This window comes from Ovis aries, chromosome 26 (genome assembly GCF_016772045.2).
Source record: "Ovis aries strain OAR_USU_Benz2616 breed Rambouillet chromosome 26, ARS-UI_Ramb_v3.0, whole genome shotgun sequence".
Taxonomy (NCBI): Eukaryota; Metazoa; Chordata; class Mammalia; order Artiodactyla; family Bovidae; genus Ovis; species Ovis aries.
In genome coordinates, this window is record NC_056079.1 from 25824848 (window position 1) to 25839691 (window position 14844).

General features: G+C 48.1%; 2 protein-coding genes across 14 annotated transcripts in view; one reads left to right on the forward strand and one right to left on the reverse strand.

Annotated features, from left to right (window-relative positions):
- RBPMS (RNA binding protein, mRNA processing factor) overlaps positions 1-9267 on the forward strand; it is a 204679-nt gene extending 195412 nt beyond the window's left edge. The window contains exons 9-12 of one of the 11 annotated variants that reach the window (XR_009598671.1): positions 821-922; positions 5844-5954; positions 7250-7306; positions 7733-7857. Coding sequence is in view for 4 of the 11 variants with exons in the window: in XM_042241242.2 (XP_042097176.1) it covers positions 821-922; positions 6369-6598 (332 nt within the window). In the remaining 7 variants the exon portion in view is untranslated. Of the gene's footprint in view, positions 1-820 lie in introns of all 11 variants that reach the window. The other 10 variants (XR_006058140.2, XR_009598672.1, XM_060407186.1 and 7 more) reach the window with 10 other exon arrangements.
- GTF2E2 (general transcription factor IIE subunit 2) overlaps positions 6336-14844 on the reverse strand; it is a 98259-nt gene continuing 89750 nt past the window's right edge. Inside the window, exons 8-11 of one of the 3 annotated variants that reach the window (XR_009598674.1) lie at positions 8177-14682; positions 7717-7796; positions 7120-7470; positions 6336-6549 (exon numbers count right to left, since the gene is read on the reverse strand). Coding sequence is in view for 1 of the 3 variants with exons in the window: in XM_015104588.4 (XP_014960074.1) it covers positions 14566-14682 (117 nt within the window). In the remaining 2 variants the exon portion in view is untranslated. Of the gene's footprint in view, positions 14683-14844 lie in introns of all 3 variants that reach the window. The other 2 variants (XR_009598673.1, XM_015104588.4) reach the window with 2 other exon arrangements.

The following is a 14844-nucleotide window of genomic DNA, read 5'->3' on the forward strand; positions in this document are numbered from 1 at the left end:
TGCAGGGCACCGGTCTCCCTGCAGCCTCCTGGGGTCAGTCTGTACTCCTTTGTACAGTTGACCTCCAGTTCACGCAGCCTGCCTGGAGCAGGTGCTGTGTCCCAGGAAGAACAGTGCTGAACTTGAGGAATGTTAGTGGGGAATGGGGTCCACGTGGGCCATCCTTCGGGCTTCCTCAGCACCAGGAATTCTTGATGAAAACCAGCCAGCTCAGAGGCAGCCACTCCTGCAGGAAGAACATTGAAAAATGTATGGCCCACTGACGCTGTCCCTTATAGTGTTTCAAAATTCTCAGATCTTGGGAATAGCAGGATATGTGTTCACATGTCTTTGCCTTGGAATTTTGTTTTCTAGTAGGTGGTTCTCCTGGAGAGTGGCTCCTTGGTTGACCCTGGGGGCTGGGGTGGCCCCTGGAGTTGGTTTTGGGTTCCTCCTCTTGGGGCACCTGAGGCTTTTGGCCAGTCCTGGGGATCTAGCCCATGGGAATGTGTGTGCAGAGGCCCTGCCAGTCTGCCCCCAGGGCGCTTACACCCTGGTCTTATTGAAGGTGGCCTCCCCACTGGCCTAGCTATCAGGGAGCCCCGCTCTGCTATCGGCCACCTCACCCCCGCCCTGCAGAGCCTCCTCCACCCCACTCCACTGCACCACATTCCGGGCCCTTCGTGGCCGTGATGGTCCTGTTCACTCCTAGTGGTGTCTGTCTTCGGGCTCAGCAGGCAAAGACCTTTGGTGCTGGGGCCTTTGCCTTTCAGCTCTTTGCCCTGGAGCCAGCCGGCATGGACGTCACTGGTGTTAACGGCTGCTCTTCTCTCCACCCCAGGTTCCAGGTGTGTGATGGTGGCTGCAATATGTCTTGTGGGTATTAATGCAATCTTCAAGTGGCTACTGTTCTCAAGCTGTTCTACAAAACTGGAGCGTGCTGGTGAGTTCCAAGCCGAGACTGAACCGTTCCTTCCGAAAAGCAGTGTGTCCTGGGCTGGGCACAACCGCTTAGATAGGAGCAGTGTGGTTGGGACCAGCCTCCCATGCAGGGTGGGTGCTGGGGATCGGGGCGAGCTCTGTCACCTCCTCTGGCCACCACCTGCTCAGAGACGTCATCCAAGGAGAGCAAGTGAGCTCTGCAGGTTCTTAAGAGAGTGTGGCTCAGTGCTTGGTCCTCACAGCTTTGCTGGGTGATGCCCGGTTGAGAGTCAACACTTCTCATCCGGCAGCATCCAGGGATGAGATCATCCACCAACGGGAACTTAGATATGAATGAAGCTTTTCCCTTGAAGCCCTAAGCCTTTTTAAAAAAATAGTTTTGGTGGAAATCTTGATGTAGTATGTATATCCCTCTTATTAATCCATTTATGCTAAATACAGTGTAGCCCTTTCTTATGACTCGAGACATTTTGATGAGCCTTTTCAGAAATAGAGTGATGATGGGCCTTGAGTGTGACTGAACTATGATGGTATCTCACTGGCTCCCTCGAAACCATGGGGCTTTTCTGGTGGTGAAGGTTTGAGTGACTTGTCCGTCTTTTCCATGGATACCAGCTGTCAGTGCTCAGTTCTGCTTGTAGCATGCAGTGAGGTCTCCATCGTGCAGCAGAGTTCCCAGAGGCGAACTGTGTGTGGGCCTTCCAGTCTTTTTGGAAAGCTTGACCTAGGACAGCAGGAATGAATGCCAGGGGCAGGCCAACCGCAGTTACGGCTCGGCCCAAATAAGGTGGCAGACTACATCCCTGTGAGGGGCCTATAAAGCAAAGATGAGTCAGAAGGAGAACACGATTCCTGCTAAGGATAGAATCGGGCAGTCGGGCCTAGGAGGTCATTACCACATTTGGGAGGTAAGCAAGCACGTGCTCAGAACACCACCTCTCCTGTACTCCAGAGGGGCGTGTGGTGCCTGTGTGGGGAGCTGGCCTCCAGCACTTGGGGTCTTTTTTTTCCCCCAGTGAAGTCTGTTTCTCACACTAACCTGGGGCTTCCCTGGTGGCTCAGGCAGTAGAGCATCTGCCCGCAATGCAGGAGACACTAACCAAACGTAACAACAGGTAAACGTTTTCCCCACATCACTGGGGAAAGCTGACAGAGAACCACCAGCTGTACAGGCTTCTGATTGGTCAGGCCTTCCTGTTGTCACGGTCCTTATGGAAGTGCCCACTGTATTCTTACTGATGTTCCACTCAGTAAAAAGACAAGATTTTATTTTGCTTTCTCTCTTCCTCTGGGGTAATTTAAGGACCAATTGAAAGCCACCCATATATAACTTTGAAGCAGGTTAGAGTAGGTTTTTTTATTTTTAATGCAGGAGATCAACCCAAACTTCAGTAATTGGGGCACAAACAGATGAACCCTGTGAGGACGCAGCTGGAGCGTGGGGTGACTGTCCGTGGACAGCGGGAGGGCCTGGTGACAAGGGGGAGGAGAACCAGGGCTTGGTCCTGGGGGGAGGCAGCTGGGAGTCTGACCACAGATGAACCTCAGTGAGTGGGCGGTGCCAGTGTGGATGCGGGAGGGCCGGCAGCACTAGCCCTGTTCCTGGTGAGGCTTCTGGGTCCCAGGGCCACCCAGGGGGTTCCCAGACCTCCCCGCCCAGCTCAGACAGCCCTGCAGAGGTAGGCCTGGCCTGGGCGGAGGGGAGGGTCCGGTCGCCGGGCTGCACAGATGGAGGGGGGACGCGTCTTTAGCTTAGGGAGGAGTTCCTAACCACAGAAGATGGGTGCCCAGAGATTCTAGACTGTGGAGGTTTCTATCTTGTAATATTTACTTTCACTTATCTGGTTGCACCACTGAGTCTTAGTTGGGTCGCTTGGGATCTTTAGTTGCGGCAGGCAAACTCAGAGCTGGAGCACATGGGATCTAGTTCCCTGGCCAGGGAGCGAACCCTGGTCCCCTGAGCTGGGAGCGCAGTCTTAGCCACTGTACCACTGGGGACGTTTCGCCTAACCCTTTTTAAATGTTAGTCTTTTTATTACTAATTAGTATGACATTTTTTTAAAAGCTGACAGAAAATGAAAACTAAACCACTCCTTAATTAAAAACCTTAAGTCATATGATGTTGGGATTTAGGTAGAAGGGAATGTTCCTTACTTGACTTTTAATAAAAATGAACAAATGTTAGAAAAACTCTTAGGGAAGAAATCATTAGGAAACAGGTCAAGTATATAGGGACAGATTGGTGGAAAACAGGATTTTCTTACTGCTGGGAGGGAAAAAAGCTCGTAAGGCGCTTGGATCAATAGACTTGAATCTACAAAGTTACCTCTGGGAAGAGCGGCCTCTCCCAGGTCACGGCATTGACCACCAGCAGCAGGGCAGCCCTTGACCCACGCACATCAGCAGCTGTCCCCAGGCACTGCAGAACACACAGCTGAAATGAGCTGGTTTAGAATTGCTTCCTAAGCCATAAGACACCAGGAGACGCTCTCCATTGTCTTCAAATTGGGCGGGTGCCAGGGATTCCCTGTCTTCCCTTGTTTACCCGGCACGTGCGTGTCGTAGAGTTGACCCCCTTTCAGGAAAGGCTCTGTGAGGAGAGTCTGCTGTCTGAACAGAGGGGCCTGACCCCCCTCCCCGCCGCCCCCGCCCCAGTGCTCTGTGTTCCCAGATGCCTTTGCCGTGTTTAAAATGTCCTTGTTAATACATTCCAAGGTTTGAACTCTGTTTCCAGCTAAACCCCCTTCCTTGTTTACAGGGACTGAAATAGCCACATTTTGACCTTGTGTTCAGTCTGGAACAGCTATGGCAATGCGGACACATTCTTTTCCCATGTGAGAGCTGCCTTTACCCAGCAGAAGCAGCTCAGAAGTTATCAACTCACACCCCCTTCCTTGTCCTTTTTCACTCTGAAAGATCCGTCTTTCAGCCTAGGTTAACCAGCTCCATCCACCTTTCTTTCTGCTCAGGAACCTGGCAAAGGCACAGAGTACCCTGAAGCCCGGTGGGCTTCTCGAAATCCTGGGTGGGTGCCTTCCCAGCCCGCGTCAGCCTTCTGGGGTGACTCCTGCTCTGCCCCGAAGGCCAGTGTGCAGAGCTCCACAAGGGCTCCGGGCACCTCCTTGCTCTCAGCCCAGCCCTGGCATCGTCAAGCCTAGGGGCCCACGTCTCTGGGCCTCCTCCCACTAATGGCCCATCGTTCCAGTTTCATTTGTTCCAGCGTCCCAAGTGTCTGCGTTTTTGTTATATGCAAGTGACTGTGTCTGGAGTAGAGGAAGGTAGAGCTGGTCTTAGGAAAATAATCCAAGGTGATGATCCTTCTGTAAGTGGTCTGGACAGGGAGAGTGCCTGTGAAGCGCTGAGAAAGCCCTGAAGGGACCAGGAAAGGCTGGAGGAAGTGGGGCTTCACCTGAGTTTTGAAAGACAGGAGGGTCTGTGTGTGCACAAGATACACTAGCGAAGGGAGGAGGTGCGAATACAGACAGCATGGTCTTGCTGAAAGGGGATTTTAACGAAGCTTTTGAGGATCTTGGGGAGGCACTGAAAATCTGGGCAGGGGGGTGCGCTGGTGCTTTAGGAACTGTCCTCTGGCTGGTCAAAGCACAATGAAGAATCAAGTGGAAACACCCAGGTGAGGCAAACCCCCAGTTGGTAATGTTGGTGTCAGGGTGACAGAGTGACCCGAGTGCGGTGTACGTGAAGGCAACTCTGAGTAGAGACACATGGCCTTTGTGGTCATGGCAGAAATATCCAGCACAAAGGTAAGTGGAACGTGGAGAGCTGGCTGTGGAACCAGAAAGAGGCCTGAGTGGGCACAGTGCACTTCCTGAAGGTGGCCTCAGCTCCCGAGAGGCAAGCAGGCCTAGACCAGCCAGGCTCTGCCTGCAGGGGCTAAAGTTGTGGGCCCACCGAGGAAGGGCCCTCCGCCTGCGTGCGCAGTTCCTGAAGGCTGCTGTCCAAGCCCACTGGCCGTTGCAGGCCCCTCAGGTTCCTAGGGCCCCGCTGCTGTCCCCAGTGAGTTGTTCTGAAGTGGAAAACTGCTGCTCCTTAGAATCGGTTTTTTATGTCCACAGCTTGGGTTGCTGGCATGGGGCCAAGTTTGCAATGCAGGACTCGTCATTCCAGGCCTGATGAACCCAGAGTGTGGAGGAAGGAAACTGGCCTTGCCTCCAGTTTCCCGAAGCTGGTTCCCCTCCTCAGTGGACAGAGTTGGGGAGGGGGGTGCTCTTTAGGCAGACTGAGGCCAAAAGGTCTAGAGTTCACTAGGGAATGGCAGCTACTATGTGACCCTCCATAACCCTGGTCCCAACCCGAGCCGCTTGCTGTTCACACCTGGATGTGATCGTGATTTCTACTGGGTAGAAAGATTTCGGGGGGCAGAAGACACGTGGCTTTTAAGAAGGGATCCCTCCAGATGAAGTTGGTGTAGTGGTGTATTCTTGGTTATCAAAATTGCATAGCTTTGGTACTTTGCTAGATATTCGTGATGTGTGAAAAAGCATGATAGCTGTATAATCTTAATCACATAAAAGTGGATGCTTAGCTCTGAAAATAGAGACCTAGAAGGACACATCAGCCAGCAAGTTTGCAGTTGCTTGTGAATATGGATGACTTTTTTTTTTTTTTTGCTTCTTGTGTTTCTGATTTCCTATTATGCAGGTGTTAAACTTTGCCCACTTAGATTCCTCCATCATCGAACAAGTGGTGGTGGGAGTTAGGCACTGTGCTGGGCTCCGAGAGAAGCAAAGGAATCAGAGTGGGGTTTTCCTTAAGGACGGCATCTCCTCCTCCTGAATAAGTCCTGTGTTTCCCAGAAAGTGGAGGGAGGAGTGGGGATCGCTGAGCTTAAGTTGGAAGCATTTCTCAACCCAAGGGGGCACATCTCTCTAATCATCAGTCTTAGCACGTCATTTGGTTAATAGTTCCAACAGGCTGAAGAGACAGGTTAAGTGCTACGCTAACTTCAAAGAATCAGAGCCCTACTCCTGAAATCAACACCCTTCTCCTCGTGGACTTTTTCCTATGATCCCTAGGTACGTGATTGCTGCATTCAGTCTAACAGCTTGTGGCTCGTTATTATTTTTACCCGTTTGGACTGTCATCTAAAAACTAGGCTGTGACAAGATATATTGGGTCATAGTTCAGATCTAGCTGGCACTGTACAGATTTGGCTTAGATAGGAATATTAAGGTCAGCTATGTTTGGGAGTGTTAAATGTATTTGTTTCTAATTTCAGGATTCCTTGGTAAATACATTTTCCCAAATAGGTCTTAACACAGGGCAGTACAGTAAGTTCCCTACATACGAATTAGTTTCACTTCAAGAGCATGTCTCAAAGTCCAACTAAGTTAGCCTAGGTACCCAACTCACACAACAGTACTTTACTGGGTTTATAATACTTTTCACACAAACAATCCAGAGAAAACAAAACACTTTTAATCCTACAGTCCCCTTGATAAGTACAGGAATACAACAACTGGCGTACAGGGAAGAACAGTTACTGACCGGAGGAGGGCGGAGAAGTGAAGGATCGTCAGCAGTAGGAGATGAAGGCAAGGTGCAGTTTCCCTCTTGCCTGATGTTGATGGCACCACAGATTCTGGTTCCTTGCTGGTTCAATTCTATTCTCTTGGGAAAAAACCATCCGTGTGGTAACACTGGATTGCACTCTGAATAGCTGCTACAACCTTTATGTTCTTGTTCTACGTTCCCATCCCATGCCTCCTTAAATAAAGAAAATCCCCTTTTCACGTCCTGTGTCTCGAAGCGCTTCAGTTTCTCTTCATCCTTTCCCTGGGCCTTCAATTCCATCTTTTCCTCTTGCTCCACACTCAGTTATCTTCACTTTTGTTTCCACCGCTAGCACTTGGCACTTCACAGTGGTACCAGCTACTTGCTTTACACTGTATGACTATCCTCTATACTGTAAAGTACACAGAAGCACAACCACTTGTAGAGGATGCATGCACGTGACGGTTTACTGCAGACACGTGAACTTACCTGACTGGACACCACAACTTTCAAAAGTTCAAATATAGGGGCCTTAAACTATGTGTAATGACAGCTGCCTCCCATGTACAAACCCAAAATTCTAGTCCCTTTCCTACAGTCAGACTTTTGTGAGTCTCACCTATTGGTAAGAAAAGAAGGGACTGGGGAGTTAGATGATAGTAAAATGAGTAACAGCAGGACACTTACCAATGCAGCCTTTTTGCGTACTTAGTCACTCAGTAGGGTCTAACCCTCTGGACTGCAGCCTGCCAGGCTCCTCTGTCCATGGGATTTTCCAGGCAAGAATACTGAAGTAGGTTGCCATTTCCTCCTCCAGGGAATCTTCCTGACCCAGGGATCGAACCCACATCTCTTAAGTCTCCTGCATTGACAGGTGGGTTCTTTACCTCTAGTGCCACTGAGTAAATTCAGACACAAAGAATTGAGATGTGTTTAAGAAACTCCTGGGAGCAAGGCGGAGCTCTGGCAGAGGCAAAGTCTTGTTGATTTTCCAAAGGCCCTTTTTTCTGCCACAAAATAATGAGTGTTTCCTTGCAGCTGCAGGGGAAAGAGAAATAGAAATTAAGCACCCACTGTGAGGCCACCAATCCTCTAGTGCAGGGTCTTGCTGTGGAGAGGGTCAGTGAGTGTATTCTGTGTTTACACAGACGAGTACATGCACAACTCCGAAGGGGAGCAGCCAGGGGTTTCCCAGCTGGGACTTCTATCCACCATGTCTCCAAACAGCCCTGCGGCTCAGAGAAAGGATTGTACGCGGTTATGAGATCAGCACCTCTTACATACCTTCTTTCTGTTTCAGGCTTGAACAACACCTCGCCCAGTTTTGAGCCCTTCAAGACTTTGCCACAGCCTCTATCACACATCTGTTTTTCTCGAAGAAAAAAATATATAATAAAAAATGTTTTACTCTTTTACACTGTATAATTGTAAGAAATAGTGTGTTATTTGTGAACGCATGGTCTGCCATTTCTGTACAGTTTGGAGATATTTTCAAATGAAACATAAAAGATGTCAACGATAAAACCAAGAGAGTGAGTATTTTTATACCAAACATTTTAAGTGTGACAGGATGGATGATCTTACACTGGGTTGGATCACACATTTTGTGCTTGACTTTTGAATGCTTGTAATTTAAAATATCTATTTTTTCTTTCCTCTAAAATTAGCTGCATGTTTGAGGCATGGTTTAAAATATTATCAGAATTTCCAGGATCATATGGTGAATGTATAGAAATCTGTTTACCTGGCCTGGGTCCATGAGTAACGCGGCGACAGAGGTTAGAACTGCTGGTGCGGCCCCTGAGGTTTGCTTCCAAGTCTGGTAGGATGCCCTGCAAGACAATCAGAGCCTCCAGGAGCTTCCAGTGTGATGGCGGATTCCCCGCTGGGCAAAGCAGCCTGTGCTTGGTGCAGATTCCTCATTGAGGTGCACCCGTAACACGCCCAGCAGCTCGAGGTGACTGTACAAACTGTGTGTGAGGTTCTGGGTCTTGCCTTTTTCTTCTAACAGCAGGCTCCTGCATGAGCCCCGCTGATGCACACCACCACCAGTTGATGTGCTGAGTTTAAAGGGGAAGCCTCCACTTGGGAGCCCAGCCCTGCCCACGTGGCCGCAGTGGGCACCTCCCAAGCGATTTGCAGAATATCAGTTGAACTGAGCTGGTGTTCCTGAGGCTTGGCGGCACCAGGCCAGACGAACCATTTAAAAACCTGACCTTGAATCCCGCTGTACTCACTGGGACACTTTGACACACTGGCCTGGGGGAAGATGCGTGAGCAGTGAGGAGAGGTCAGCTTGCTTCAAGACTCCCTCCACACCCGGGTCAGTCCTGTGTGGGAAACTGACACTGTTCCAGGGTCACCTCACGCTCTCCCCACTGTGGAAGAGCAGCCGTGTGTAAACATACATTGACCTACAGATTTTTAACTGCTGACATACTAAACGTGACCACAAGCTCTCTTATTGATCTGCTCACAGTGTGCTGAAGATTTTTATATTCTAATGATTATATATATATGGCTGGTGTTGGGTTTTTAGTTTCATTATTTTCTATTAGAAATCAAGGTGTCAAGATGCTTTTAAAGGTCGTCACAAAACAAACGAGAGCCAAGGGTGAGAGGCTATAAACTTACAAGAAAGGCTGGCAAGGGGTGTCTCCGGTGCACCCAAGCGCTGCTGAGGCCTCCAGCACCACCTGGTTCGTGGTGACAGTTGTAGACTCTTGTTTCCAAGGAAAACAGCAACTTGCACACAGTCTGTTCTGCTTTTATAAACTGTTTAAAGGTACTTTTCTATTGTCATTTTTAAAAATAAAGTGCTAATTCCAGCTGTCACACCACTGCTTGGCAAATTCCTTCTTGCAAGACCAAGTACATCCGATACTGCAACCCAGGAAGTGGCAGATTTTGTTGCCATTTTCAGGTCTGGATGGAGCAACCAAAGGAGGGATGGGAGAGCCTGTGGAAATGCTCTACTGTGGGTGCCTGGGGACCCACAGGGACACCGCGGCCCTGAGCCCTCCAGACCCTACAGGAGGTTCACGGGGGAGACACATACCTCTCTCTTGACGTCTTTTTACTGCACTCAGCAGACTGCACATCCACCTCAGCCTACAAAGACTCTGCAACCTACATTTGTGGTTTTCTCCTGACTAATTTATTAGCGTAAGAAATACATTCCATTAAGTGGTAAGACAGGCCCTGGTAGCCAAGCAATAAAAATGCTTTACCGATAACACTCACCAAGCCCTCTGTCCCCAGAAGGGGGGAGGGAGGTCACAGTGCTCAATTCCAAGTGAGGGCAACAACCACTAACAGCTACTAGTCTTGCTGGGCACTGACACTGCAGGTTCTGTTGTTGGATTGCACGTACCTTTTGTAGAGGAGACCAGCCACCAAAAGTGGGTCCCAGCCATAGCCTACCAGTACCCTAGAGCCGGGGTTGAAGGCAGACAATGACTGCACAGCTCTGCCGCCCTGCCCAGGCTCTGAAGCCCACACCCATCACGGCTCAGGGGTCATGGCTTTGGGACGGGTTCAATCGCGCGGCTTCACCTTCAGCCGTGCGATTGAGCGCGGGACTTCCCACTCACTCCAAGGCAGCAGGTTCAAGCCAGGAGGCAGAGATCTGAGGGTGGCTCCCTGGAGGGGCTGAACACCATCACTGCTGTGTGCTTTTACATAAAATGAGTGCCTGGTCACCACCACTGTACAAGGGACAAGTGTGTAGAGAGTACCTACCCGTCTAGTGTGAATTCCAGGCACAACCTGTCTGGTCGCTTGAACACCAGCTTCATTTCCTGTCACTCCACTGAGCAGAAACACAGTATATCTTCTGGAATTGGGAACTTGGGATAAGAAAAGGGCAGGTCTGTCTGTTCCCTCTGCTTACACACATAATGTCCCAGTTTGCAGGATCCAGAAAAACGATAACTAGGCCATTTTTTGTTACCGAGTAAATCCTCCCTTGGGGGTAAAGGTCTGCTGCTTCTGAACACAGGACTAATGCAGCTATAATATAAAACCACCATTTAGTACTGAAATTAGGAACTATGCCTTCTACCTCTAAAAAAATTACAAAGTAATCTGGAAAAGAACCTTAAAACTTGCAAAATGTACATTATACTTACAGTGTAATCATATGTGTGGGCTTCAAATTCACTGGATCCAGTACCTGAATATATGGCAGACCACTTTCAGAGTAAGTATGGTGGACACCCCGACAATTCTTGGGCTCTGTGTCACAATGACATACAGGAATCAACTGATTCTGAGTGTTTCGGGCAGGTGTGCTTAGCTCTAGAAGTGCAAGCTGACTCCCTACTGTTTCCCCATCCATCACTGGGATGTCCGACTGTTAGGGGACAAGCGTGTTCGAGTTTCAGCACAGGGTTGCCCTCTTGCTCTTCAACTGGTCCCCCTGTTCTATCATACCTGATGATATCAAACAACTGTCCAACATTCTGAGAAGGCAGAAGAGTATCTGTTACTAATGACATTATCTGTAACACTGGTCTTCAAAATGCCTACACAACTCATGACTCAGATACTGAAAAACCACATGCCATCAACCAACGGATAAGCCTCTCTAAGCAGGGAAACATTTACCTGCCACAGTGAAGCTCTGTCACCACCGCAAACTGTCCTGGGTGGCACTCAGCTCCCCAAGACTGGCCTGGCTCTGTAACCACCCCAAGCCCCAGATGCCAATCTGCTGTGAGAAACCTTGGCTTGTTTCCTCCTCTTTTTGCAACTCTCCAACGACCCATGGGTGCTGATTCCCCCGGACTTCCATGGTACAAACCACACTTTCCTGCTTTATAAGTGGAAAAGGGCCCTGTGCCCATGAACCATTACAACAGGCCCATAAATCAAGACCACAGGGAAGCCTGTTCCCCACTGCTCACATATACTGCTCATTTCAAGTTTAACTCTCTTGCCATGCTAAATAACAATTAACAGAAATTTAATTATGTTAGATGCTTAAATTCAACCTAAACTTGTCTTTAGAGTTAAAAGACACACCTACATGGAATAGGAAATAATGCTCAGGTTAAAATATTAGTATTTACCTGGACAAGAGAGTACTTTTTCCTTAAAACTAGGACACAGAAAAGTTCAAAGCTTCTTGACACTCACATGCAAGATAAGATCTGGTCTTGGAGTTTCTGGAGATGGCCCTGCCAAGGTCAGGCTGTGGTTTACTCCATAAGGTAAGTTGGCCCTGAAGGGCTTTGGAGCCCCGCAAAGTTCTGGGTGGTGGCAAGTCACTGTGTTCTCACAGGGTCTCGAACCCACATGGTTTGAGTCACAGGAACATGCTGGCCCATCTCCAAACGAGGAGAGCTGGTGAGTGTTCCAGGCCTGTTTCCAAAAGGTCCATGGTAGCAGCCTTGCCACTTGGCCTGCAACCACCAGGTCTTTTCAATGGAAACCCCACTATGAAGGGAAATGTGTTTTTGTTTCTTAAGCTATGGCCAGAAGGAAGGGCAACAGCATGATGTCAGGGCCTGTTCCAGCTCTGCACTTCCCAAGTGCTCACTCAACACCATGCTCACAGGGCAGGGACGGGGGTTCTAAATTCCAGCTCACCTGAGAAGTGGGTTCCAAGAGGTCCTTTGGTTCCAAGAGATTCTCCCCCACAGAACACCCATTCTCTCGGGAAAAGCCCACAAAACACGCCTAGGGAAAGGGTGGACTGTGAAGCCCCATGGGTGGCATCACATGATGAAGGTCATCACGCTGCCTCCACACACAGCATCCCAGCCTTGCCACAAAGCAACAGTAGTGGACCCGGCTTGTTAAGGACAGTCACTAATACCGTTAAAAAAAAAATCACCTGCAAATGAATCATTTTTGCAAGTAAAAGCAGTAGTTAGAAGGAAGAGGGGACATCAAATATCATTTCCCATGCTTCAGAAAACCACTGTTAGCTGCTAAGAATGGGGAGTTTATAAATCCAAATACCCTATCCCCACACCCAAAATGTATTTTCTGCTGGTGAGTTCAAACACCCCATCACAGAAGAACCCAGGGCTACATGCCTGCAGTGCCCTTGCTGCAAACCATGGACCGAGCAGGAACGGGAAGCAGCTGCCCTGCCTTCTCGCTCAGGCACAGCTTCACACGCATCAAGTGCTCCTCTGTCCCTCGAGTCCCACCATCATCTGACTACACTTACAGGATGTGACAGCAGCAGCCAAGTGTTCGTTTTCTACACTTTGGGCTCAAAGACATTCCTTTTAGCCATCCCCTAAAAGCCTCAGCTGATTGTGATGAATTATAGATCAAACACACTAAAGATGGTCTTAAACTTTTAATGCACCCAGACATGCCCATTCCAACTTGCTGCTTCTAAACAGCCCAAAGACCCAGCAGAAACAGGCAGAGGTGAGACCATGACTTTGACTTTAATTTGAATTTCTCATGGAAATGTTCCTAGGTACCCAGAAGAACTGGTAAAGAACTTCTTTCTATTACAACCTTCAAACACAACTGGGTTCCTATCACAATTTGCCACAAAGACTATCTCCTTCTCCATATATCAAAACAGCCAGAAAACAATAAAATGGAAACAGTTCAATGTCCTCCCCTATCAATAATTACCTTAAATGTAAATGGATTAAATTCTCCAATAAAAATACACAGACTTGTTGAATGGATTAAAAAAAAAAAAAAAAAAAAAAACAAGACCCTGCATGCCACAACTAAGATCCAGTGCAAATTATTTAAAAAAAAAAAAAAAAATGAAAAGATAACCTATGGAATCAAAATATTTGCAAATCATTTATCTTACAATGATAAGGGGGTTAATATGACCATAATACATAAAGAACTCATACAACTCAGTAGCAAAAAACAACTCCACAAATAATCCAATTAAAAGATAGGCAAAGGACTCAAACAGACCTGAATAGACATTCATCCAAATAAAATACACACCTGACGAACAGGTACCTGAAAAGATGCTCAACATCATTAATCAGTGAGGCATCTCAGTTTTACATCTTCTTATGATGTCTTTTGGGGCTTGGGTATAAGAAACAGATAAGATGACACTCAAAATCAATGAGAAGTAAATAAAACAACAAAATGGCTCCTTGTCATGTGTACAGAGTAGTTACTGCTCTGGGTTATCATTATGCCTTTTTTACGAACACCAAACCCTGTTCTTATAATCCACTAGTTTCAATTTGTGATATGAGGACCTTATCAACCAACCCAAAGGGCCACTACAAATCATAAACAAGCACAGAGAAGGAAAATGGGTCGTTTACAGTAGAATGCTGGAATGACCACAGATCTCCCCAAAAGTCATAACGATTCTTAGGAATCTACATACGTGGTAACAGCTCTTGTGAGCTCAGTGAGTGAGAACCTTGGGGCCAGCGCCACCAGGGCTGGGACACCATAACACAGACATTCAGGCTGGCACGTAGACACAGCCCATCCATGCTGTAAACAGCCTGACAACATGACCTGGGACATCCAGGAGACTAAACAGTGATCTATCCTTTTAAAAGAAAGCATTAAGAATCATGTCAAGTGTACCTTTACTGCTTCACTTGCCAACAAGAGGCACACCTTGGGTTCCACCTGTGAAATCCACACGCTCAGTGACACAGCCCAGACCACGGTCTTCAACAACATTCCAGACTAGCACCTGCAGGACTCAAAGACCACCGGCAACTGCCAAGAACGGAAAGAAGCAAACTAAAGTCACCGACGTCTTAGAGCTCCTTCTACAATGATTTTATTATAAATATGATCTTTTGGAATAAACAAATATTGCATTCAAGACTACCAGCAAACTTGTTCTAAAGTAATAAAAGAAGGGAAAATGGAACCAGGAGCCACTTAGAAGTAGCGATAAATAGCAAAGATGCCTGCACGCCATGCTGAGCGCCGTTCCCCACAGAAGTGACAGGAGGTTCACAGGGGACGTTACATTTCTCATTAGCCCCTTAAGGAAAACAAGCTTCGAGTTTGGTAATTTGCCCTAGTTCTGTAAACCGAACTGCTCCTCTCCTCAGTCCTAGGTGGGAGAACAGGAAGATGATCAGCCTGCAGATGCCAGCGTCAACACGGAAGATCTTGACTTTGAAACTCTTTGCTCTCAGACCAAACTGTTTACTACTTGCCAGGAGCGATATCAGAGTAGTCCTTCAGCACCCCAGCCAAGTGCTCATTGTGAGTCTTAAACCGTCGCTTTTTCTGTGAGGCAGGCTTTTTCCTTCTCTGAATTGGGGCCTACAGGAAGGTAAAAACAGAAATGACAGCTACTCAGAGCAGTGATACGGGGAGGATTTACAAAAGATGCAGCAAAGAGATGCAGGGTTTTGTAACCTTTTCTCTGTTCCTCAACACACAGACACAGACACACACAGAGAGACACACACACACACACACACA